Source organism: Rhea americana, unplaced genomic scaffold (genome assembly GCF_003343005.1).
Source record: "Rhea americana isolate MKP2758 unplaced genomic scaffold, rheAme1 scaffold_64, whole genome shotgun sequence".
NCBI lineage: Eukaryota > Metazoa > Chordata > Aves > Rheiformes > Rheidae > Rhea > Rhea americana.
In genome coordinates, this window is record NW_028186801.1 from 155557 (window position 1) to 182845 (window position 27289).

At 39.0% G+C, this 27289-nt stretch overlaps 1 protein-coding gene across 3 annotated transcripts in view; it reads right to left on the reverse strand.

The window, feature by feature from the left end:
- SYT1 (synaptotagmin 1) overlaps window positions 1–27289 on the reverse strand; it is a 269749-nt gene that overhangs the window by 84297 nt on the left and 158163 nt on the right. For all 3 annotated transcript variants that reach the window (XM_085320512.1, XM_085320510.1, XM_085320511.1), the window contains one exon: window positions 10090–10274. In XM_085320512.1, coding sequence (XP_085176638.1) covers window positions 10090–10274 — 185 coding nt within the window. The remainder of the gene's footprint in view (window positions 1–10089; window positions 10275–27289) is intronic.

The window sequence follows — 27289 nt, forward strand, 5'->3', positions numbered from 1 at the left end:
TGTGAAATACACAGCATAGAAACACATTATTACATAGTACCAGAGATAGAATTTAGTTTTTCTAATTTGAGATGACTGTGAAGTTCACTCAAGCGATTTCTTTGTCTGCATAACATATGCAGAAACACACAGCAACAGAACTACCATACCTCTTACATGTGTGTAAGTGTCTGAAAAACGTAYACTTCTGTATAAGCAGGTATAAAAATAGACAAGAAAAGTGTTAACCCAACACAACTGTCACCAGGTGATATATTCATATCTAATGAAATCATAAAGTAGAAAATGTTATGTTGTGTTATGAATCTTAGTACAGCCATACAGTAGACAATATGCTTTATTAGAGCTTGAAGGCAAATGAATCTTTTTGAGCAATGTATTGTTTGATCCACATTTGAATGAGCTCTGTAACTAGTTCTAGCCAAGGGTGTAGACATGAWTCTACATATGCCGTCAGGATTTTCTTTCTGTGCCACACTTAGTCAACTTTTTCGAAGCTCATCTACTGTGTAGAGGTTTCTACAAAAAAAGAAGGCTAAATTACAGCAATTCAAGACACACAGTCTCAATCTGCTGGTTCCTTCTTCACTTCCATAACATAATTAAGGGTGGTTTTACAGTCTCTTATTTTCTTCTGAGCTGTTAAAGAAAATACTTCATTTTCATATTTTGTAGACTCATCTTTTGCACCAGAGGAAAGACGAAAGAAAAAAAGAACAGTGCTTCTGCAGATTCTACACCTTGGAGTGGGTTTTCACGTTTCCTGGGCTTCTTCACTGTTCCACTCCACAAGGCAACAAAAGCCACTTTGCAATGCCAGCTGCTCTTCTGCTACATTGAACTTCCCTTCCTTCCAGTTCAGTTCCACCAAAAGCTCTGCACCCTGTGACTGGGTTTACACCACTACTATCACGCACAAGACACAGAGAGATTCCAGGAATTAAAACATCTTTATGCATGTTTCTATTTAATCCCTCCCTAAATTTCTCATAGAAATCATGAGGGTCTGCAAYGGATTTAGTACAGTTGGTCTTTTATTTGTCTTCAGATTCTATAAATGCAAAAGCTCCAAGAAAACAAACTAATATGAGATTCAAATACTGAAACTGCTTGAGGTAGCGTGCTTCTTTGCCTCCTATAAAGGAGGCCACAGAGGCCACAATCATGACTGAGTCACTATCACAACGCAAGGCTCCGTCAAGGAGTATTCTGCTCTGCTATCTTAGTGTTGCGTTTGTTAATGCCTAGTTCATTTCTCAATCTTTTTAGGACTGCACACGGARTGTCTTTCATCGTCGTATGTAAAGAAATACCTTCATTAACAATGYTTTTAGGACTGCTTCCTTTCATGGGCTGACCCATGATTTCATTTTTAAGGAAACAGTTACCAATAAACAAGAATGAGAAACCTTAGGCAGGAAAAAATACCACATAAACTGCAGCCTGTAAGCTTATGTGCTGCACAGCGCATGTTGCAGTCTGAATTCCATCTAAGTTTATCCCATCAATCATTCTTTTTGTTCACATGGTGAAGGGGATATTTTTTTAATGTGTGAATGATGCCCAGTCCTCAGGCTTGTGCAATGCCTGTTGAATAGAAGAAAACAGTATTATTCTGTAGAGAAAATGTTCTGTGCCATGTCCAACAATGAATTTATCTCAAAGGCAATTTTTCCTCCTATTGATGTCCATGCTTAAGAATGGCTGTATTTCCACTAATGGTGGTGCATCTCTTACCAATTTCTTTCACATTCAAGAGCAACATAACTCTGACCTGGCCAATCCTTATTCCAGAGGGACAAGAAAAGCCTTTAAAAATTCCTGTCCAGGTCACCAGAAAAGCCTGCTCTTCTTGCAATTGTAACATATTGTCTATCAGAGTCCCTCAGAAGGAAAGGCAAAATCTCATTCTTTCAGCATCTGCTTTCTCTCCATGAATTAATTTAAAGAGCATGTTGTGCCTGGGTTTCCAGGGGCTGAGTCAGGCTTTGGTCACTGTGAAATCCACTTTGCTATTACTGCCGCAGGATTGTTGGCCTCACACACCAGCAGTGGGCCACACCGACGCAGAGAATGAGCGAGATCCTGCTGTGTCTAGCATGCGATGCCTTGACATTACTTTCTTGCTTGTTATCCAGGTTTTAAATTGTCTGCTGGATTATTCAAAAGGCTTAACTCCTTTAGGAGCTCTATGACATGGGATACAAGTTATAAAGTTCTGCTTAAGAGCTCATGAGATATTGTTCTGATACAGAAATATTGACTTCTTTTGGTGCAATACAGCGTGTTTAATGTAAAATGTGGAGAAGTACATTCAAGGTGGAGCTGTTAAGTCCCCAGATCAGCTGTTTTTCTTGTAGCCAGCCTTTCTTTGCTGAAAAAAGATGCTGACAATCTCAACCTGGGGGCTCAGTTTGGAAGTCCACCTTGTGGGCTGGGGCTCCGTTCTGGATGCAGGGCCCACATGCACAAACAGAAAGAAGCAAGTGCTCCTGCAAGTACGCTTGCATGCTCTGCCCCCACTTCCCATATGGCAGTGGCTGGTTGTGCTGAGCACCAGGCTGTGCGTAGGAGGCAGCTTTAGGCTGCTTGGCCAGTGAGTGCTACTCAGTCAATTGTTCTTCATCCTCCCCAAATGTATGGCGGCAGGCCAGACGGAAGCATGCTTTGGGCCAGAGCTGGCTCCCGGGTATGACAGGACCACTCTGAGTACCAAATTTATTTCCATCTGACAAATTTGTCATACTATATCATTAGGGCTACATCTATTTAACAGTGAAAATAAAGCTAAATATAGCCAGACATGATTTATGCAATGTCGCACTGATACACAGAGAAAAAGCTGGCAAAGACCTGTCCTTTGGCTCAGTTGCTCAGAAAAGAGATAAGATCATCCTTTGAGCATCCTTTAAACGGGGCTTTATCAGTATCTGATTTTCTCTTGCTTGAAGACAATTTTGCTATTCATACTTATCATCCATCATTTTGTTTGCAATGAAAAAATGCCTTTACTTAAGAAATAAACATTTAAATATTCCCCATAGGGTTGGAAGTGTATAGCTCATTGATAGGAACTGCTGTTCCTGTTGTATTCATATCCACTGGGTATGTTTCTGGGTATTCATATCCACTAGCTTCAGGCACTTACTATAAGAGTTTAGCTCCCCATATAATCAGTAGATACAGGTAAATGTCTTGAGAGTGTGATTCAGACCACTCAATTTAGGGAATAATTGTATATTGCTAATGCCATTCCTAAACATCTTGCATTAGGAACCTGTAGACTCTGGTCTTGAATAAAGAATTCAAAATTTGGTCTGTTAAGCAAGAGAACACAAGAAAGAAAAATCCTTAACTACAGAAGTTTCCAAAGGCTAGACTTTCAGTATAGCAAACAAGACATGTAAGAAAATGAGTAAGGCCTGTATCTTCATATCACCCTTTCAATAAAACAGGTTACAATGAATATAAGTAATAAATAAAGTAATAAATGAATTATTTTACAGGAAAAATATTTTTAAAAGGAGGAAACAGAAACTCAGGAAGCATGCAAAGCAAGCTTACTATGTCTTCTTGGGAATGACYGAGAGGAAGAGACAAGAAAGTAAATAAGCCCAGATTTGTGGCTTACAGCTGTTGCTTCTAAATTTCCAAGGGTATGAAAGTCTAATATAAATCTATAGTTAAAAAAGAGTTTTGTGGAAAGCCCTGCAGAACACAAATACTCATCTATAGCATTGCATTATCATAAACCTGTTAATTTCATGTTTTTCATGAAGTCTTCCGCATCCTGCACAGTTGGTTTCTGTGACAAGAGAAAATGCAGGATGATGGGTCAAGCTTTTTTTCCAAGAATGTCTTGTTCGCATTATTTCTGAGTAATTGTCTGCTTTCTAATGGCTCTGCAGCACATATTGTCTTTCTGAGTCTGAATTAGAATGGCTCACTGCATTATGAATAAGCCTTGGCCAACATAAACTTCCGTGTGGGTTAAAAGATGCCAACAAATGGGAAATGGTGTGCTGAGACAGGTGGCTTCATGGAATGAATACACTATTCTCCGGGGATTCAGCTGGGGAAATAAGCAAGCAAGCAAATGAAAATTGCAGAAGCAAAAAACAATACCAGCAAGAGAATTCCCTTCCTTCAGATAGATCCTATCAGATTATTACTGTCAATAAAAGCATCAGCTCCTTCAAGTGAAATCCAGGCTCTATGGAAGTCAGTGTGGAATCTACTGACTTGATTTTGGCTAGAATCTTCATGCTTATGCTTTACAGCTCAACTTACATTATTTTGAAATATTTCTGAGGGTATGTAACAATAGAAAGCTTTTTCCTTTAGTATTTTGTTTCAATGAGGGCAAGAGCGTTTACTGCTGAACAGCTAAAATGATGAAGTGAAATAATGTACATAAATCGTTATACGTTGAAGTTTGGTTGGGTGCAATTGCATCTCTCTGTACTATATAATTTAAAATGCCCAAATATTTCGCAGCTACTAATGCATGAACATTAATCAGAATATTCTGACGAGGTTGGCATTATTACCCCAAYGTAAAAGGAAAGCCTATATAAAAGGAAAACAAACACACAAAGAAGTCAAGTGACTGACTGAAGGCCACAGTAAGACAGTAGCAGAGCCAAGAATATACTCCATATATTCCAGGGTATCCTCCATATTCCAGACCCCAAATCTCCTGTTTCACCTAACAGACATATTCTCTGTAAAACCAAAATCTTTCACTCACAATAGTGTTTCAACCTGATGCAATGAGAAATGACTGCGATATTAAATCTCCTTCTCCACAAATGCTTTGTGACCTAATAAAAGTTCAGACCACTGCAGCAATTATTCTCCAAGCAATAGGGCTAAATTTTAGTAATTTTTCAGTGCCACCGTTCCGATTAAGTCTCCTCCTCTCCATAGCCTACAGGCTGAGCTTAAGAAAGAATTTTGCTGTACCAATGCATTAAACTCAGACCCAATAAATCAGCAGCTATTATGGTGTCTCTAGAGCTGGATGCTTGTTGTTTTTGTTTTTGTTTTTTTTTTCCTGAAGAAAAAAACTGTGGGAGACATTAAAGGCATGGCAGATACTGGAAAACTATAAAGATAAAAACTGAGATGGGAAGGTCTTATAAAAATGTTGATGCTAGTCTTCACTCAGTTACTCCAATACAATTCTGGAGTAAGACTACTTAGAAGACTTTGGTATGGAGCATGCTTTGATAAGGAACTTAACATGTGCACAGTGTACTGAGATGATGAGAGAGCCAGTTTCATGAGGTACTAACCTGCAAGTTTCATGAGGTACCAATCATTTTAGTGACATTAAGAAAAAGACATTAAAAATACATACTGTTTTAGCCTGCTTTCGATATGGTGACATTTAAACAAAAAGGAAATAAACSCCACAAGTTATTTTTATGTGCCTATTGATTTTAAACTTGAGCTTTCTAGTACAGTTTGACTGAGTAAGTTTTAACTATAGAAAAAAAAGGACAGCTGCTTTTCCTATCCCCTCCTCTAGCACTTCTCATCCCAAAAAGAAAATACTCAATCAATTTAGTTCAGCCTCTTGATGTGTGTGTCAAAGCTACATATAAATCTCAGCTGAGGAGCCAGAGCTGTCAGAACACTATACGTATCAGAGCTTTAGACTAGGTGCGTCCAAATAGCAAGATAAACCTACCGCAAGTGACAATCCAGAACAGTCATGAGACACAACATAGACAAGGAGGACATAGAAGGAAGAAATAAAAATTAAAACATCCACACACAAACAGTAGTAAAAACCATGGAGAAATGACCTTTTTTGGTAATAATACATTCTTATAATGATTTGCCTCCTGTAGTAACCATCTCATTCTCCGACTGGCTTTTGTGCGGCTCTATGTTCTACTTGAACAAGTACAAATTGCCTGCAGCGTAAAAGCGTTTCAAGACTGAAAACCTAATTTCATTTTTCACTTTTCTCCTGCTTTACAGTAACCAATTTTACTCATAATCTATACTATTTCATAAACAATTTCTCATTCAAAATATCAGATCAGAAGCTGCGTTCAGCAAAGTGGACTTTTTGAAGCATAAGTCTTCYAACAGAAGACAAAATATCATTCTTCTTTCTGTACTGTCTAGCTACCATGTATGACTATCGATCCRACTGAGTCTGTGTATCAAAAGGACCTTTAACTATGTCTAGCTATATGGCTATAAAAGGATTTGGCATGTATCTACAGGTCAGCACCAGCAGGTCATCACAGGCAAATGAGAAGTTCTCTTTGACAAACAAAACCAGACTACGATTGAAATTACACCTCTGGAGGCTGCTATTTTAGATTTACCAAGTGCTACTCCCTTTCAGGTTTTGTGTGCTTAGGGAGCTAGGATCTTGCAAGATGCCAAGTGCCTATCAACCGTTATTACGCACTCTCAGCTAAAGGCAGCAGGTGATTAGCACTTGCAGGTTCAGCTCTAACAAGGACTTAATTCATTAAGTGATCTTTCTGGTTTTTGGAAAACATTTCAGATCTTTTGTACTCTACCGTGCCCTTTACAAGGGCATTAGATTTCCATCTTGATTTTCAATTACATTTATTTTTTTTTTACATTAAAATTGGCTTCTTTAAATAGCCTTCTTCCTCTTTCTATTTTATGTGAGAGCCCTAAAGTGATTCATTTCTCATTACTGAAATATTTTACATTTAGCACTGCGTTGACTTCAGCTTGGGTATACTACAACTTGCACTGATAAATCAAGATTAAAGTGTCAATATCAGTCATGCTGAAAAAAAAGAAAGACAGGCAAGATTTCTCAAATTAGGAATTAAGTCAGTAAAAGCTATTCAATGCCAAGGGCTTAAATTCATAAGACAAATCAAACAAACTGCTAAATATGAATTTAAGAGGCTAATTCTAGCAGCCTATTTTTGAAAACCCAGACAGTGGAGAGGAAGCTTGCTTGGAGAGTGTGTGATGCATCCATCCACTTATTAAAAATAYGACATTTACATCAACTAGGACTCTACCATCTTTAGGTGTAACTATGTAAAACTAAAGCATATTGATTAAATTCTGAAATATTTGGACAAAAATATTTTAAAATAATTATACAGATTATTTTGAATGGACTCTCCAAATAAGTACATAATCTGTAGAACATTTCAAAGTACAGAGATGAGCTTCATGAATCTTTTTTTAATCAAAATTTCCCCTTAAAAGATAAATATTAAATTCACTATTAATTTTGTAACGTAATTTTTCATTTAAAATATTTTTGTTCCTAGAATCCTTGGTCATTTATCCACGTCCTAAAAAATATAATTAAAAACACATAATTCTATATTGTAAATACAACAATGGTCTTACATGATATGGAACAAACTCCACATAAATACCAGTCAACAAATTCCACATTATTTGTCCCACARAACAGTATTGGGTTTGTTATCATTAGTGTCATTGCTACAACATAACAAATATCACAAAGAATTTTTCCACAAATATAATTACAGTTCTTCCAAATTATTCTTGCTCCAATGACAGGAAGTTGGTTAACAGTAACCCAAAGTAACCCAAAAATTGATGATCTGATTTTCCATGCACAGCTGAGGGGAAATATCTCACAATTACTTAATATTAATAACCTAGAACAAAGTCTATAAATCAAACACAGGGAATCTATGAATGCTAAATCAAGGTGCTTACAGAAAACAGATTTCTTTCACATCCATCATATGGAGAAAACAAAATCAGTATAATTTTTTTTTTTCAAGTGAGGACCCAAAATTTCTGCTCCAGTGCTTTCTGATCTCAGGCTCACTGATCTTCTTACCTCAGGAATGTGACTTACAAGTGTGTCTACATTAGTGATTTAAGGTTTRAGAACCTGGCGAGGTTCTTTTTAGGTGTGAATTCGCCTTCTGCCTATTCTTGGAGTCACGCAGCACGCACTCCAGCACACCAGCATCGTACATGAAGTGTCTTCCCTACTGGTGGAGACACAGCTGAAGCAGCGCACCAGGGTGCTATCTAGTGCGCTCTACTTGTCTGCAGATACAAGGTTCTCCAGCCATTTGCTTTCTTTGCCTGTGCAAGATTGCTGGTTGTGGTACAGCAATCTGGGATGGCTGCACAGAAGTCTGCTTTGTATTGCCTACTAGCTGTAGAAACGTGATGTACACCTAGGACAGGCAACTGGTGTGAACTGTGTTAGTTGTAAGCATGCAATGTGAACGTGGGGTCTGAGAACCAAAACAGACTGTACAAAATCAAACCTCACTCTCTCCCTCATCACTCAGATGATGACACTATATAGTGGCCACTATATAGTGTATATACTGATATATACAGCTTAAATGTAAAGTTAACTGATGTCCAGTGCATCAACATTTCAGTAGTGGCTTCTACAATTAAGTAGCATGAACAGGAACAAAACAACTGGATTTACAGTGATTTTCTTTTYCCACTGAGCAACAACAACAACAACAAAATCTGTCTTCTTGGTCATACTTGAAACCAGAAATAGCTATGTATCTTYAAAGCTTATCTAGTATTTTCTGCCACGGATCAGAGCTCCTTTCAGGCTCTRCTCAGGTGTTTCAATTGCGGCCAGTCATCAGGCTCATAAGGCCACCTYGTCATCCTTTCCCGATTTTGTTCTTTCCCTGGGATTTCTTATTTGCCTGGAGAATCATGCGAACCTGCCTGGGGCTCTTTTGGAGCGGCTGACAGGCCACACTGGAGGCTGCTTCATTGCTCTACAGTGGCATCCCACCATTTCTGGACTGCTCTGTGAGCCTCTTAGCTACTGTGCTCTAGGCTGTTCCTGGATATTGCTGCTGATCAGCTGGCCCCATTCCTTGAACTCCCAAGTTTGGCTTGTACTGCCAATCAATCTGCCTCCAGCCCAAYGTTCTGCACACACTAGATCCCAACCTGTGGAAGGAACTACTTATTACTACCATATTTCATCTATCTTCAGCTGAATAAGCATTCCTGGACTGCTCTGGATCAACCTTACCACGGATTTTGGAAAGAAAAATTTGAGCATACAGTATCTTTAAATTTACTGACTCCTACTGAAAGGGTTTTTCAAAGCAGTAATCTAAGTTTCCTCATTATTTTTATTTGAAAATATATGCCTCTTAGTCTTCTTAGCTTAAGAAATCTGACCATGCAGTAAGGATAGATGGCTTCAAATTTATTTCCCCATTCTGGTACTCATTCTCAACAGTTTGCCACATGAATTCATAGCACCCTAATCATCAGGTAAGAGGACAATACAAAGACCTAGTTGGAAGAAGCTTTTTTTTCTTCCAAGAACATGTTAATCAATTAAGTCTGTAGCCCTGAGAATTAAGTCCCGGTCTTCTGCTCTTTTGACATAAAGCAGACCTGATAGACATGTTTTTCTGACACTGTGAAAAAGATGCTGCTCAAAGGACATCATGCTAATCTTTTCCTCCAAGTTACTCAGCTGACTTACTGCTAAAAGTATGTTCTGTTATCTTCAGCCTCTTCCTCTATCCTACGAATATAATTTTCCCATCATCACTTTGCTGAATTCTCCTGTGTTCTTCCTTTTTGGTTGTTTTCCCTTGTTCCTTTGATTGTCATTTTATCTATTATACTATGCTGTTTGTTTGTCACTCAGCTAAATTTTTGCTCTTCTGTGAAAAGAGATTCAGAGTGTAAAGCTACTTGTTTATCATGTAAGGTCAAGAGTACTGCTAGAAATATAAACATATATAAGCACCATATTTGGTCCTGTTCAAAGTCCTGAAAAAAAAGGATAGTGAAAACAGCTCACAGCTACATTTTGGGGACAATCAAGATACTCTTGTCCTTTCCAGATGAATCATTACATGCTCATTATTCTTTAACAGGGAAGGGAAATTGGTTGACTGCTTTATCAGTGATGCCATACCCCAATTTATCTTTTGTGCCACCACCAAGAAGGCACTGCCAATAATTTTCTTCTTCCCAGAGGCCCTAGAGAGGCAACAGGCAGAAGCATTTGTAGACACATCAGACAGAATCCTTCAAATGCAACTTAAGAGTTAAAGAAAAGGAGAGAGACTTTACCTGGTCTTTCATGGTCTTCCCTAAATCTTTAACATCTTTCATGTTAATAGCATTCTTCCCTCCCTTCTCCTTTCCCTTCTTCTTGTTCTTCTTTTTGAACAAGCATTTCTTACAGAGACAAAAGCAGCAGGTAAGGATTAATAAGACTGCAACTATGGCTATGGCTATTAAGGCCCAAGGTGGCACTGGAAGAGAAAAAGAAACACACACAAACAGAAAGTGGTAAACTGTTAGTAGGATTAAATTAAGAAACAAGCACATTTCTCTCACAGCCAAGCCTTTTTCAATGAAAATGCCTTGCAGCATTTTCAATGAAAATGCATACCTGAGATTCTTTCTAAGATGCCCTGTCATCATGTGTATGTTTCTCCCAGCTAAGCATTTGCACACACAACACCAATTTAACACATCATGTGGGATCTATTTACATGCYTGGTGAAAAATATCAAGCTAACTTGCAGCTATTTTGATTAATCAACCAGCTTAAAACAATATGCCCAAAATGTTTACACTGTGCAAATCTGTAAAATGCACAGCACATTCGAGAATTCACTTGCTTCTTTTTTTRACCATCTCCACAACCCACCTGGCATTGTGGCTGGCTTGGGTGGGACTGTGTGGGAACTTTCCTCTCTCAGAACAGCATGCGATCCAAGCAGTTGTTTTTAATGAACAGCCTTTCTCCTCTGCCCACTGCTGTACTTGGCAGACTGGCACTCTCCTCATAGCAGATGCAGGTTGAGATCACTAGTAAACACTGACCAAGGACAGAGGACTGTCCAGTCCAAGACTATGCTATTAGTCATCATGTCCTAGCACTACCATGGTTTACTAAGTAACTATATTTTCGTCTAAGTTCCTGCAAAGAAAAGCAATGTTCCATTCATGTATTCAGTCCAGGGCTCTGGACATAGCTGAAGTAMAAATAAATAGTACCAAATACTAACTATGATAATGTGGTCTTGTTAAAGATCAGAATTTTGGAAAGAAGAAATTAAGATGACACTTTAATACAAGTACTTCAGAYAAGAATTAATCTTCATAGAAATCAACTTTAATGATGAATGTTCCCCATATTTGAAGAAAATACTAGAYAAAACATTAAGTGTTATAAACTGCCATTCTCTAAAATCTCAGAATGCATTCAGTCTATCAGGGCTGCAAAATATTCTCTCAGCACATTACCCAAAGGTCTCTAATATAATACAGAGCAAAAATGAAGAGTRAATCAAATCTGATGTGTTCACACCAGTGAATCACAGAAAAGAATGGACAATAGAGAAAATTAATTGCTCAAAGGAGCTAAGCAGAGTGTAAAGCACAGTCACAGGAATTTCCACTAGAAAATTCCATTTCAGGAACAGGACAAAGCATCTTCATCTTCATACTCTAAGAGCCATATTTCTAACTTTTATTCCAATGTCCTTGGTGATTGATACAAAAATAATGTAGCAGAATAGTTAAACAATATTTCTGTAACACTTCTTGTGCCTCCAAATGTTCATTTAACACAGCTGCTATAAGAGAGAAGCAGTACCATACATAGAACAAATGAGAACTGATTACTAAACAAATGAATGTTAAAATATAAACAGTGAATAGATTAACAGCTGTTTAAGGGATGTATTTTATGAAGTCATCAGCAACAATTCTGCAGTTAAAGTTGCATTTAGATTTGCACTTATCCCAACTTAAAATYTCTATTTCATGCATTAATGATTTAATTTTATCTTCAAATCTGGTGGAATAAGACTTCATGGAACAACTGGCTCTCCTACAAAATTTTATTTTTTCATCAAAGAACCACTGCCTTTCACTGTTGTGTGTTTTTTTCAAGTTCTATACTTCACTTACCCTGTGGTAGACAYAGCCTTTTAAATTGTACTTATATAACATTGTGCTTTCCATCTGAGCTTATTTAGAGGAATTATGTCCATATGAAATGAATGATGTGCCTACATTCACCAGCTATCTGCTGTGCTGCCTTGTCAGCAGAGCTCTAAGCATGGCTCCAGGGAAGAGAAGCAGCAGCACAAACATGGGAAGGGATAGTGTAGGCAGGGTTGGCACCAAAGGAGGAAAGAAAAGGGGCACACTAAGCATCATAGGGTGYTTAGTGTGGGTTGTATATGTATGCATGCTACAGATGAAAAAGCTGGTGTAGACAGTGAAGTTAGGTGCTTGTGTGCTGAAATAAATGTTGTGTAAAGCGGTATCCTGGCACTGTTGCCTCGCTTCTGCAGTCTGAACAACGTAAGGAGCCCTGTGGAGTGGTTCAAACACTTGCAGATATCTTCAGCTTCTCTTTTGTGATGCGTTGTCTGTTCTCATCTATTTGTAATTTAATTTCCACCACGAGCACTTCTGATACAATTAAATGATCAGCAAATTAATATCTGAGACATCAAAAATCATGCAGATTTCCTCATTTATCTCTTCAAAGAAAATACCCTCCTTTTTTTGTTAAAGAAAGCCTAAGTAATAAAGGAAATAATTTTCTGAAGGGTAATCCAAAATCTGGACATTTCCAAAACAGCTTCAACACGCAAGTCTGAAAAAGCACAGCAAAAAAGAATGGATGTTTTCCCTAATAAAAGCACACTATCTCTGTCAAGCAGATGGCTCATCAGAATATTGCCACTGACAGAGATTGCCCAACCAAACATTGCTGGCGCTCAACGTACATTTTAGAGTTAAGACAGGTAAAATCTACAGATAGCACAGGCTTTCAAGTGATGCTTGTTTCCTTTCAGAAGCATTATTTAAGTAATTCCAAATGTTAATTATTTTACACAATACAGAGAAGATTTTCCAAACTGAATAAAGACTTGTAAGGTTTTCACTTTTTTTGTGCTTCCCAATTCATGACATGACATGATCAGGGAGCTTGCTATCCAGAAAAAGATGAGCTTCTAAAAACTAGTTTTCTGCAAAGTGTGGTGGACAGCCCAGGACGAAATGACCAAACTCATTAGTTTCTGTTTTGAAAACTAACACCTGCAGCCTTTAATTTTCTGGCATACGAGTTGTGACCTATATCTATAAATACCTTATAGATAGCATGTGAACTTTCCTGTTATTGCAGAATGGATCACTTCAAAGATGGATAATGGTTAATTACAATTAGCATTTCYTACCCATATGCAATATTTTCAAATAATTTCATTTCCCTGGTGTTCTCTACAGTTTGAAGACTAACTCCATCTGCCTTGAATCAGTTTGATCAGCTTCTGTAGTTCAGTGTGAAACCTCAGGGGGTCTTTGGACATGAATATTGAACAAAGGAGCTCTGTAGCAGATGAAGGACAGTGGGTGACACAAAAAACACAGACCTCAACCAACTGATGAAGTGAGCCAGGAGCTTCCTGTACAACTTGTCTTACCCAATGCCAGCACAAGGGGGTGCCTTGAAACAAGCAATATTCCCCTATGCTATCAAGGAAAAGCTAGTTTAGGTATAATTAATGTATGTGTAATCATTCTGGTATGTCAATGCTATATTCTCTGTTTTGTTCCTGTGGGCAAATAAATAATACTTATTTGGAAAAAGCTGTCATGAACCACTACATGATTCAATGATTCTTAAAGGCTGTTAAAGAAAATCTACAGGAGGGGATCTGCCGATGTAGCATAGTTACTAAGCAAGGTCCTGAATTAGTCTTGTTGATCCAGTCAAAAAAGGGCGCATTCTAAGACTATATTCAGAAATGCAGGAATAAAGCCTACTATCTGTAAAAGGAGACTACAGAGAAAATAAAATGCATGGCAGAGCAATAGCAGGGAACTGAAAGAAATAAGCTCTAAGGACTGTGTTAACCAAGCATTTTAGGTACCAGTTCTGCATCCTCCACTCATGCTGAAGAGCAGTCTGATATGGATGCAGCTAAAGAAATTGTGAACTCTCCTTTCCCTCTCTGTCTTTTCCCACCATGAATGTTAGCCAGGGTTATGTGCATGTTGTGGGTTATTTGGTGTATTTGTAGCCATTTGATTATACAGACCTTTCATAAATATGGCAGCTGTGGTACACTTCCATTGTGACTTTAGTTTGGGSTATGAGTGCACTTATGAGGCAAATCTCTGGACCATTCTCACTTACCATGCTTGGACTGTCRTTGTTCAGCAGTCTGGGAGTCCATGAAGATACTAAATGGGAATATATGCCCCCAGAGCTCATCTAGTGGTACTCCAACTGCAGAAGATCCACAGGCCATGAGCAGACCTCTCAAATATCACCCCCGTGACGTGGGCAGTGTGGTTTCAGGTCCTAAGTACCAACAGCCTCATACTATAGATTTCTTTTATTGCCCTGTACTAAATATAGGTTGTTTCTCAACCTATCATTAAATCTTGTTCCACTGAATACACWAGGTTTAAAGGAAAAAAATTATTAATGAGTTACTCAGTTAAAGAGCTAAAAATTATGCTCTTTAAAAGATATCCTTACTTAGCCTTACAAAATGTCTGGAAAGGTAAAATGCCTTGGGTCTGATACTGACATTTTGGCTAGACAATCTAAAATTATCAAATGCCTCCGAGGACATTTGACTCTAGAGGAGAAGACAGTAAGAAGCACAACAGAAAGTGTGTAACAGTATCAAAGTGCTATGGTCCGTAAGACAGAAAAAAATCCTTAATGCTAATAATTTTCCCTCCTTTCTGTGTAAAACTTTGCTATCTTTAAAAAGGATCTGAAGAGAGAGAAGGTCAAGAAAGAACAGAGATGAATTACAAAGTGAAGACTGCTGTACCAAGAATGCCATCCATCCACTGATCACCCTCATGTAAACAAGAACTGTCCCACTTAAACCAGGGCTGACAGCAAAGGACTATCAGATGCTGGCAGATTCTATATTATTCTACAAAGGAGGCCATTGACATGTCAGAATTGATAAATATTAATAACCTGTGTTTCAGAAGGGGTATGATACTTAATAAACAGGAAGCTGCAATTGCCAAATTGTTGTATGTGAAGTGCACTGCATTAATCTAAAGCTGTGGTAGCTGAACATTGAGAGCACTGGCAGTTTTCATTTATTAAACTATAGTTTTATCTTAGCTTTTTTGCACTTACTGCTTCTAATCAGGGAGAAAAGATAATATATAGCTCTATTTACAATTTCTGTACACAAACTCCCCAAGGGCCATGTTCTGAGTACTGGTTTGACTTTCATTAGAAGTTACTTAAAAAAAAAAAGAAAATGTACTGAGAGCAAGGACCCAGGTAATAGATACCACTATTCACAGCAGAAGGAATACAGAAGTGATCAATACAAAGAAAAGAAAATGTTGATACATGCTAGAATGTCATGTAAAACAAGGAGAGAAAACTGCAAATACATACAAATACTGATGATTTCAATATGAGCTTTCAGGCTTATAAGGCTACATTTCCTCACCAAACACCATTATATATGATATCTAACTTTAACAGTGTTTTTTCAACATATTATTTCCACTATCTTATGTTTATCTTGGATTTTTTATGTGGCGCAAATTAATGGCTTTACTTTTGACCTGTCACTAGAAGGAACTATTACTAAATAGCTTAACGAAAGCTCTCATGCTGACATTTCCCCTCKTTCTCGTTTGAGCATTCAGTGTGCTGTTGCATAATGCTATCTCTATAAATAGTTTATAGAAGTTACCAAAGCTTTAACTGAGCTAAAAAATGTGTGTTTTGACAGCAAAAGTTCCSCACATGTCAATTAGCCTGTGAAAGTGCACTGATCAGATGGGCTTCATCGATCAAATACACTCCTGCCTATGACTTATTTTGTTAGCCATAATCATGTGAAATTATTCAAACTTTGTACAACTGAACACTCCTATCTTCACCAGTAAACTGACACTGAATTTAGCAGTAACCCTAAACACAGCTACAAATTCAGCCCATGCTCAGGCTGCTCCTGATGGCCCACTGTACTTGATGTGCCTACTATAGGCTTCCAAAGCTGAAGGCCAAAATGCATAAAATGACTAAAATATTTATCTGAAGGTGAAATCACACAATACTGGTATTTGCAGGCATTCAAATTTATTCTTGTTAGTATTAATTCACTTTCTAGGGCACATGGTAGGTTCTCTGTCCTGGTAAAAACCATCTACTCAACAGCGTATCTTCTTTCTACAAAGCAGAACTATTCCTGTCTCTGTTGCTTTCTCCTTCTCTTTCTGCCCTGCTCAGTCTGATCAGCTGCTCTGCTCCTCATCTCTGGAGATGCACCACAGTGGAAGTGAGGCAGAGGAGTTTCCAGGTATGACAGGACGGTGAGTCAGCCAAAAAAGTCTAAGTGAAGCTGCCAGGATGCCTYTTTCTTCAGAGAGATCACAAGGGCTTTCAAGCTCAAATGTCAGGTTTCATCTGAATAAATACTAAAACAAATAGCTCCTCTGTTAATCAGCCTATTCCCCCCCAAACCCAAGATGAAACAGAATATAAATAAAAAGGAGTTAAAACTGAGCTGAGCCTGCTGTGTCACAGCAGATYGGTTCTTGCAGGCTGGCTTTCAGCCTAGCCACCTTGCGGCAGCTAATGCTGCACGGCGCCTCGGGAAAGTTCCTGCTGTCGGCTTCARTGCCTGGCTGGCCTGCTCCATGCCGCGCTCTGTGCCGTGCTCTGTGTCCTGCTCCGTGCCACGCTCTGTGCCCTGCTGCACGTCCTGCCCCGTGCCCTGGCCCGCAGGCTTTGTGCAGCACCGCCAGCTTACTGCTCCTCCTCTCTTGCACCCGCTTCCCTGCTGCCTGCTCTTCCCTCCCCCTTCCTCATGCAATTCTCCTCCGAGCATTTTCCATAGCTCTCAGCAAACGAGTCATATCCCCACTGCTGCTAATGTCTCCCCAACTTGATGTGCAACAGCCCCAAGGAGAAACTGGCTCCCYGCTGTGCAGCCACGTCCCTTATGAAGCACCATAACACGACGCAGTCTAACAGACAAATAAAGTCCCATCTCCCTGGCCAAATCTGAGGTCACTTAGTATAGAAAATGGAGTAGGGAAAGACAAGACTTCTGGGGAAGATGTTTTCTGTCAGAGAAAGCACTAGACACACTGAGCAGCTGGGGAAGAAGAAGAAAGCTGGAGCTTCTAACCAAACCTGGAAGCCAGACAGGCTTGCTGAAGGCTTTCCAAAAACATATATTTGCACCAACACCAGCTGAAGCCAGATACTTTCCTGAGAAGGGACAAAACAACTCATGGGATGAATATTCAGCACAAAAAAAAAAAAAAAAAAAAAAAAAAAAAAAAAAGGAACTGCAGAAGCTTGAGATGAGTGTTTCCAATCATGTTGTGGACAATGGTATTTTGCGGTTAAAGAGCATTTCACTTTTCCTGTGACATTTACTATATGTTACACTTCAAATTTTGATTGATAGGGTGAAGGAAAAAAAGCAGTAAAAAAGAAGTCATGCCTGYGATTTTAAACTGACATTTTCAAAGGAACAAAATGCTCCAGTCATATCAGTCCCAGGATTCAGAAATCTAAAGAATGAGACTAAAAAGTAATGAAATTGATGGGAAAAATCAATTTGTATACAAATATGTACACTTGATTTTCTTATCAGATTTCATTCATGRTATGCAATGATCACTGTTTTTATTTTTTTTCAAGTTTTTGAGCACTTGGGAACCTATTTGTGTCCCATTTTCAGGGTTTTCTCTGCAAATATGAGGCTAGAGTTGTACCTTGCTTTTTGAAACATGAATTGTAGTTCTTGCATACCAGAAAAATTAGTCAYACATAGACCATGTTGAATTTTAAGTTTCAAAATTAGATAAAAACTTCATTGCCAAGGAAGGAAAACTAATTCTGTATATTTTGTTATAAAATATTATGCAACTGTAATACCTTTCTTGAAAAAAGGAAATAAATTTATGATTTCTGACAAGATGAAATCATTCAGACTCTCTTTGTAAGTCAGTGGCCTGTTAACATACACAAACTTAACATAGAATGTTATTTGATAYAGGCTTAGGGTTTAAAGGAGAACAGCTACTGTTAAAAGAATTGACCATCACTGGACTCAGACACTAAGTTTCCCCTAAAAGTAATTACCAATTTTACTTCTTACTGAGATTTAACATTCATTTAGAAGATCTCAAATAAAAATAGCTCTTATATAGCACTTTTCATCAGTCGATCTCAAAGGATCACCTAACGGCAGTAGGTATTACATCTGTAGAAATGCAGACATTAAAACACAGAGAATAAGATGACTTTGGTTAGCATTATAGAGAAGACACCATGGGTGCACTAGTGTACATTGCTGACTGCTGCAGTGCAATGAGAACAACAGGGGCTTCACTTGCTGCAGGCACRTTTCCAGGACCATGTGTCCCTACTATGTCTTCACCCAGGTGTGCATGCTGCATGACTCCAAGCAGAGGCAACACGAATTCACACCTGAAAGGAACCCCTTCAGCACACTAAATCACTAATGTTCAGCACCCTGTGTGATACCAGAGCCAAGCACCAGTCAGAACTATCTCAGACCCTGCTCCAGGCCCTGCAAGACTGTAACGTCTCCTGCACATCTCACTGGAGCATCAATTCTCCAGCATGCAGAGGTTCATCCAGCTGCTCAGGAAGCAAYTTTGATCACTTCTTCCAAGCAGGAAGTCAGAGGACTGCTGCCATATTGTATTTGTTACTATTTGATACAAAATAGTGAAGCAGTTGAAAAAGAAGACTGGAACATAGCGCTTCCCACCTGGCTATGGAGCAATTACTGTCAGCAGAGTAATTATTGTCTCTTGAAAACTGAGTATGTTCCTGGTTTGCAGACCGAAAATGTACCATGTTTGCAGAGTGTCTGGACCCTTAATAATCAATTTTGTTTATCCCTGCAGAGAGGTAATTTAAATAAACAGGCTTACAGTTTTATTTATCATGATGTGCTACTATTGATAATATTTTTTTTACCTATTAAAGTTATTAAAATAATCATTTTTTCCTGATTCTTGCCATTTTATTATCAAAACAGCAATGCTGTGCCTAAAATCCATAGACTAAGACAAAGCAGTAAAGTACGGGATAGCAGAACATAAACAGATTTTACCTATTTCTCATATACATCAAATCTGATGAATTTACCCACCGAACTAACTGTCCTGTTCCTCAGCCTTGTAGCCAATTCAGACCTATTAAATTTTTTAGTGACATTCTCAGTGAAATTTACTATCTCCAAATGTGCAATAAGACTAAATGTCAAAAAGTAAAGCATTTTTAGCTTGTAAATARTATTTTGAACTTTGAATTCATAAGAAGTGTGATACTATCTCCCTTAGGAGTTGATCTTTTGCCTCAGTCCACTTCAGAGGCAGGTAGAGCCTTATTATTGACTCTGAACAGATACTAAGCAGGTTCATATACCTGCTTTATCTAGTCCTTCAAGAGGTTCGGGATGAACTTATTTCCCCCCACTCCCCATTATATAAGATAAAGCCAGTTTAAAAGGACTCACCTACAGAATAAAAAGTACTATCTGTGCACTATATCTGCTCTTCACTTCATCACGAAACATATATATTCTGCAGTTAAAAATCATGGGAACAGTTCATTTCTAAAATCTATTAACACTTTCAGATGTAAAAGCCTTTGTTGTTGGTTTTAATTTTGTATCACTTCATTAGGAAAGCATTTAGATACTTAAATGCAGAAATTAGTGAGAAAGACCAATTTCCAATAGGTTCGAGAACATTTTCCTATCTTCACTGTCCAGCATGATCTAAAAAAAATTTAACTGCATACCTGTAGTAGTGAAAAATCAATTAAAAGCACAATCAAGGAGCAAACCAAAACCAACCTCCTTCTTCCAGCTAGAATTAAATCTTTGTTTTTAAATTTATTTTTTCTGAATGATAGGCCAGTTGCAGTATGTAGGCAGAAATTGCTAGTATGAGGAGATGCATTTTCTCCTGTGACAGGATTGTATCTATAAATGTGTAATTCTTTTGCTGGGTAATGGTGTTTACCCAGTGAAATCAACTGCATGCCTGCATTTCTTGATCTGTCGTTTTAAATGTGTAGATATAACTTTGAATGAACAAGATTCATTAAATATTATCATTATTAATAGACACTCATTTGTGAGTAGGTAGTGCCTAAAGGCACCAACTCAGAAAACATGCCTCACCAGATCAGACAGTGCTCACAGAAGAGATGAAAAGACAGCCTTGCCTGTGAGGCCTCCCGGCGCATGGTCCCAGGTCTGCGCTGCRGGGTACGTAGGCGTCTCGGTCTGGCTCCGGTGAGTCACTCGTATACCCTCACCCCACCTCAGCACTAGGCTCATGCACTACCACGTCCAGTCTGTCCCAGCACATTGTCAAGCACACCCTTGTGCACACACTTCCTAAATAACCTTCTTCCCTAAATAACCTCAACAAGATCCTCTTTGCATGGTTTGTCTGTACCATGMCTGTTTTGTATCCAAACCTGTTAACGCGAGGCCAGCTGTAAGACCTCCAAACCGTCAGTGTCCCTCACTGCTCTCTCTTTGCCACGTGTGTCTGCGCAGGAAAGAGTTGCTGTGCCCACAAGGCTTGGGCAGCCTTGGTGCTAACTCTAGGACCAGGTCATCATCATAGCACACTCTACATCTTCCTTCCACCTAGGACATGAATGYCCCTTTCCTGGAGAGAAGCTGGAAAGCCAGCCTGGAACCTCCATAGCTCACGAGTGGCCAAGTTTACGGCCAGTGGCCAAGGTTATTGCCAGGACTGGGCCCTGAAACAGAGAAACTGTTCTTGGCTGGGACCCTCAGAAAAGAACTGAGCTGACTGCATTCTCACAGCAATAGCAATTAGCTACAGGTGACTCAGATTCCAGCCACGGTCCTTTCTGGTCTTCCAGACCAATCTCCAAATCAAGGCAGAGGGTTGTTCCCCAGACTCTTGGGCAATTATGAAACCAGTTGGCAGAAGGCACCTCATAACAGGAATGCCCCAAATAAAATCTGGTACATTCAATAACTCTTTAGGCTGCACCATCTTGTCTACAACCTCTGTTCCTTCCCAGAAGTCACTTCTAGCACTCAAGCTCCTGAGGCACCTCAGTACTAGACTTATATTACAATTGATTTTGGAGACAATCTAAGGCAGGTCCTAAAAAGACTTTTCTGAGACAGAGAATTGGTGATAAAATGCAAGAACAAGCAAGCTATCTTTAAAGGAAATAGTCATTTATGAAGCCTTAACCACTGTGTTTCTAGACCTGCAATCAAGAGATTACACACTCTCACAATATTAATTCTGTCAAAGCTAACAGGACTTGACTAATAGGACTTGATTTTTCACATAAATGGTTGTACCTTAATCACATGAACCCTCTATGTGAAAGGAAATTCCCTATCCCTAGTCACCACAACCAAAACATTTAAGAGGGTCATATTTGTTTCTATGGTGTCCACAAAACCAAGCATATCCTTGTAATAGTTATGTGCAGTTGTTGATAGGCACAGCCAGCATGAGCCATGCACATGTTCAGAGAGGTTGTCATCAAGATACACTTTGTTAGTCTGGTGTCAAATTTGGATGCAATTGGATGCTAGGATTGCTAGGTAATCTTGGTCCTGGTGCATGGACAGCAAGCCATTGGTCTGGCACATCATATTATGAGCAAGGGTTCATACCACGTGTCAGAGCTAGAGTGCAGCAGAGCAGGACGCAAGTGCTGCACTCTGCTGTTCCACCTCCTGGCTGGCTCTCTGTCCACTGCTGTGGGAGTAAGCAAGGCTGGCTATGGCTATGGATATTGATCTTTCCAAGGGGATCAAATTGTCTATTGATTCAGCTGTGTAGGGCATAAGGGAGAGCACTCCTGGCACGCATCTCTGGCATTGATGTGGCACTCTGGTCAACCCAGTAAATCTGAGAAAGCAAACCAGCTACACTGCAGATTTTTTGAGACTGTTATACGAGCAGCACTGCRTCATGGGAATGGGAGCATAACGATGTGGACTTGGCTGCACTGATATGTGAAAAGTCTGGCAAGATGCTCTAGTTAAGTGAGATATTTTGGACTGCATAGTCTGTGAGACTGCTTGCTGGGCTTTGTGCTGAAGCCCATCCATAGCATGATCCCAAGGCTGATCCAGGTATTCTAACTAAAATATTTTCACAACCTCAATCTATTAGGCTGTGTGGCTGGTATTTGCATCAGCTTTGTAACTTTTGAGGGAGCTGGTACTAATGACCCAGCTGTCCTGGGTGTTGGCATAGTGTTGGGATAGAAAGAGAGACTTGTTCCCACAGCATTCCTCACCCCCATCTAAACAATAACCACAAAAGAAAACTCTCCCCACTCCTTCCTGGCCAGGATAAATTCCCCCAGAAAACACCATGATGTGAACATGCACAACAATTTTTGCAGCAGCCAGTTCTACCACGGTGCGATATGGCTGACAATATGAAGATGTGTTATAAGATGATGATTATAAAGGTACAGAATTTAGTGCAATATGGGTATTATTAGACACTTAYACTGTTAATACAAAAAAGATTTAATTTGTTTATTCACTGACAATACAACTGAAGTCTCTTGGGCAAAATGTTGTTTTCATTTTCTATAAAAAAAGGTAGGCGTTGATCTTTTTCTTTCTAAACCTTCAATTTTATTTTAAAAGACTGAAGCAGAGAAGCTAAATATAAGTTGTGCCCTTGCCTAGTATTTCAGCCTCCTTTATTCTGCAAGAAACTATCAAAGCTGCAACCCACATAACACTGATAGTCTTTGTAGGAAGAAATCTATTTTCAAGATGCAGTTAAGGTTAATAGCCACGTTGTTCTTCTTTTCTAGAAGCTCATTTAGCAGCACCATTATGATGAGGATGATGATGATTGATTACTAACTTCTGCCATTTTGCACAAAAAGCACGATTCCTGATTGGCTAACTAGCAATGCAGTAATGGTCATTAACTTTCTTGCAGGAACCACTGCCAAAGTGATAAATAGATTTGGTTTACATTAGCTACCAGCCTAAAAGCATCATTTGACCTCATTAATAGCTCTAATCAAATCTGGAGTTATGCCCCCCTAAGAAGGGCAGCAAGGACTATCCTTTTTAGGACAAGAACTCAGAGTGTTTTTTCTGGCCTCCATAAATACAAAGGTTGAAATGTTCTTCCATTGAGGTAAGGTCAGAATTCTCTCCAAAATGCTTTGTGTAAATGCTATATATATTCATTTTTTCCCCTCACTTCTTATTCAGTCTGGGACAATGTAAAACTGTTCTTAGGAGATGTTAACATTACATAGCCTTCCTTTCTGTGAAGGCCAAGGAAGCTGCATTGCTTGGAAAAGTCCTCAGTTTGCTGAAGGAACTAAGAACATAAGCTTTGTTTATATATGCCTGGAATTTCCCATTAGTATGTTGAAATCTGCATCAGAATTATATGGTTGTTGTGTGCATTTAGTCTCTGTGAAAAGAAAAAGCTGCAGACTGCCTTTTGACCTCTTAATCCAGACTTCCTACATGCTACCTGAACACTTTTGTAAGGTATAACACTGTTGCTGCGCTTCTCAGTTTGCATATCTAGCAGCTGAGGACAATATTAGTAGTTATTAATTTTGCATTCCTGGAATATATTTGCTCTCATGTTGTGCTTTAGACTTCTGCTAATTAGCCTGAATAATTAATTTACATAAGCTCTAGTCAGGCCCTATATTCAGCTAGGCTATGAGTAAGTGTTACAGCTATAACCCAAAGTTAGCACTTAAGGTGGAGGGGATGATGTGGACATGAAAGAGCTCTGGAAAGGACTGTTTTATAAGCACATGTATCATCCTGAAGGACAGCACAAAATGTTCTTGCCCAGTGTGGATTAATGCAGGTAGTTTGTCCCAGTGCTTCCTTTGTCCTGTTAATCTTATTGTCTATCAGCAAAAACAACTATTATCAGTTTGACTCATATGATAGCAACTCTCACAAAAAAATCTCACCTAGTATTTTTATCTGCCTTTTTTTTTTTTAACCTGACATGAAGTAGAGGTGAAGTATGACTCTGTGAGCTCTGGGACAGAGCAGGAACCATCAGAAAGAAGACCTTTTTCAGCTACTTCTAGTTTTATTTGATCAGTGTTGCTTTTCATAGAGCAATGCTGAGAATGACAATCAGAAATCTGTTCTTCCTTCTCAATTTGATCTATATTTTGAATTATTTCCTTCAAAATGGCATGATTTCAACATGAGTTAAAAGTGCTCTCATCTGTTATAGCTTCCAGTCTGATGTGGAGAGCATGTTGCTGGGTTATATGGTTTTGAGTGATGTCATGATGATAAAGGAATTTAATCCAAGTCTCCCCATCTCCTGGAGGAGCACTCCAGCTTTTAGATTAACGCATAAAAAGCAAAGGGATGTGCTACCAGCACAGAATCAGAAGACTCAGCCTTGTTCCATCCCCATTCCCTGCAACAGAATGACTGTAGGCATCCCTCCTTCAGAGGGGAATCTGTATTCCCCAGAGTTAAGCGGACTGTGAACCAGTCTGCTGCTCTGAACCACATGCTGAGGCTTTCAGCAGAAAACTCTCCTTCATTTTAACCCCTGTACCTGGCTTGCTCCTGGACAACCAATCTGTGAGGTCTTTCATTCTTCTGAGACCCCCTTGACTCCCTCCCGTGCTGAGTCTGAAGTCCAGACATATAATACCGAATGCAGGATGCAAGTTTTTCTCCATTTGTATCAGTCATTTTTCCTGGATATGACAGAAGGAAACAAGCCCCTCTCTCAGTACCACAGCCCACCTTTCATTATCTGCGCTAGGCATCAGTTTTGCCTTATGCTGTAGTTGAAAACCAGACCCTTCAAGGCACTTACATCCTTTATGGGATCTCATTGTACAAGTTTAGTTCACAGAAGGGCCATTTCCTTCCTTTATCTTCCTCTATTGGATCTTACTGGCAGCGAGTGTGCTCAGCACAGATCCTACAAGTATGTCTAGGCCAGACTTTCTCCACCACATGAAGCACCCCTGTGAGGGCATTCTGCAAACTCAGCCTCTGAAACGTTACCAGTTTCTTCTGCTCCGTGGGAAGAGACCTAGAATCCATACCTTATGTGGACTCTGCACATCAATTATTAGATATTCTGAGTTGACTTTGTTTCAGTAAAAGGTCATCAGGGTCTGTCTCAAAACTCTGTAACAGACCTGGAGCTACAGTCCTATAGATTATGTAACTCCATGCCCATGGAATTACATTGATCTATGGTGCTATTAAGACATAGCTTTTCATCTTTGAAGGGCTTTCTGAATGCCAAATTGCTAGTTGTCTTAATCAGAGCTTTTTTCTTCCCYATTGTCCCAGACAGCCAGGAGAAGATGATCAGTCCATCACTAAATCATGAGAATGGTGAACCTGATCCTGTGCCCAGAGCACACTTCCCTCCTGAGATCAGCATGTTTCCACTGTAGTAATATTTTTCTCCAGAATTTAAAGTCAATCTTTGCAGCTGCTCTACACGGACACATTTTCCTATTGCTGTTCAACAACCCTCTGTATCCCCTGCCTGCTTAAAAGTTCATCCCACTTCTTAAAATTGTTTAATTAAAACTCATTCTTCTTACTGGAGTAATTTCATTACTACTGATCAAAGAGGCTGAAAAAACCCACATCTTAAATTTAAGGCATACAGCACAGTTCTTGCTTCTGTCTTACATAAATACAATCAAACTTAAAGCAATTAAACTGAAGTTTAGTCAAAATGCATAAATAAAAATGAAAAGGAAATGCCATAATTAAACACTGGAAAACTGATAACTCCTGGAATTAAAAGTCAGAGTAAAAGCCTTCTGAAATCAATGCTCCTGATGATTTCAGTACAAMTAAGATTCTGCCCCAAGTTCCCAGTTTCTCATGTACTCTGCCATTAACAAAAGAAGCAGCTGTGCTCTCTCCTGATAATAACAACTTTGCAATAGCTAATTGACAATTCCTTCAAACCTGTAGCATTACCAGTAATAACAATTAATTTTCAGTCTCCTCAGAACTCAGTTAACCTAGCTATAGCAGACAAGGAGAGGCAGCAAAAAAAAATAGGCTCTGTGATGCATGAAGAAATAAAAATGAAAAGATCATAAAGAAAAACAAACATTCAGGGTAAAAGAGCAATCAATAAAGTCCAAAGCTTGCAACTTTGAAAATAAGTGCTCTGAAGGAATTTAAATAAGTATAAAAGGAATTCTCAGAAAGATTTATTTAACAGTGAACTAGTTCTTCAGTGCAATTTCCTTTTTTCTTTCCTTGTCTGATTTTCTCTTAGGCCAGTTCATAYACTGTATATGCTGCCACATGACAATGACATATTGATCTGTAATTCATATACATTCTTCCACAATGATTATTCCAGCAAACAAAAGGTTAACACACTTAAATGAATGCAAATGAGATAGTGGTTTATTATTGGCTGAAAGTGCCTAGAAGCAGACTAATAGTGATACACAGATGCAGCTTTGCATCTGTAGTCTAATTAAAACTAATCTAATTAAATATGGTGCATCTGTAAAGCAGCTTGAGCACTGCACAAAACACAGAATTTCTTTTATAGTTGGAAAGAGCTTCCAAGAAGCTAGTCAGGCTGTCATTTAACTTTATTTGGAACCACTTTAATAGCAGGTGAGTAATCAGCAAAGAAATTCCATCTAGATGCTTTCAGATTGTTCCATTCACAGAAGCAGTAATAAGGTACCTTTAGACCATCACAACAACAACTGAGGCCAAGTTGACTGGGCAGGATAATGTCCGTTCATTAGACAAAACAATACTGTTGGAAAAAAGCGAAAAGCTTCAAGCCACAAGTCATCCTGCAGCCTTACTAATTGAGGCAGAATTCAGCTACAAAGACACTAATGCAGAGGTGTTATTTTATGGACACAAATTGTCCGCAGCAAAATCAGGCATGATCAAAACCTTGTCTTTATCAAGAGATTTCGTTTAAAATCTCCTTATCATAGAACGATTTTTTTTTTCCTGGCAAAAACTGTGTATAGTATACTGACTGTATTCTGTATGAAAACTTACTGCCCACAATTCAAATATTTCCATAACTGATTCTAGCACTGAGAACTGAAACAGCCACAAGGTAATGAAAAAATGTTTAGGCTTTAAAATCCATGACCCTGGACCCAGCATACACTCTGCCAGCTGTGAGACCTGTGTGAAAGCACACATCACAGAGGTTTCCTGCCTTCTTCCCCCCC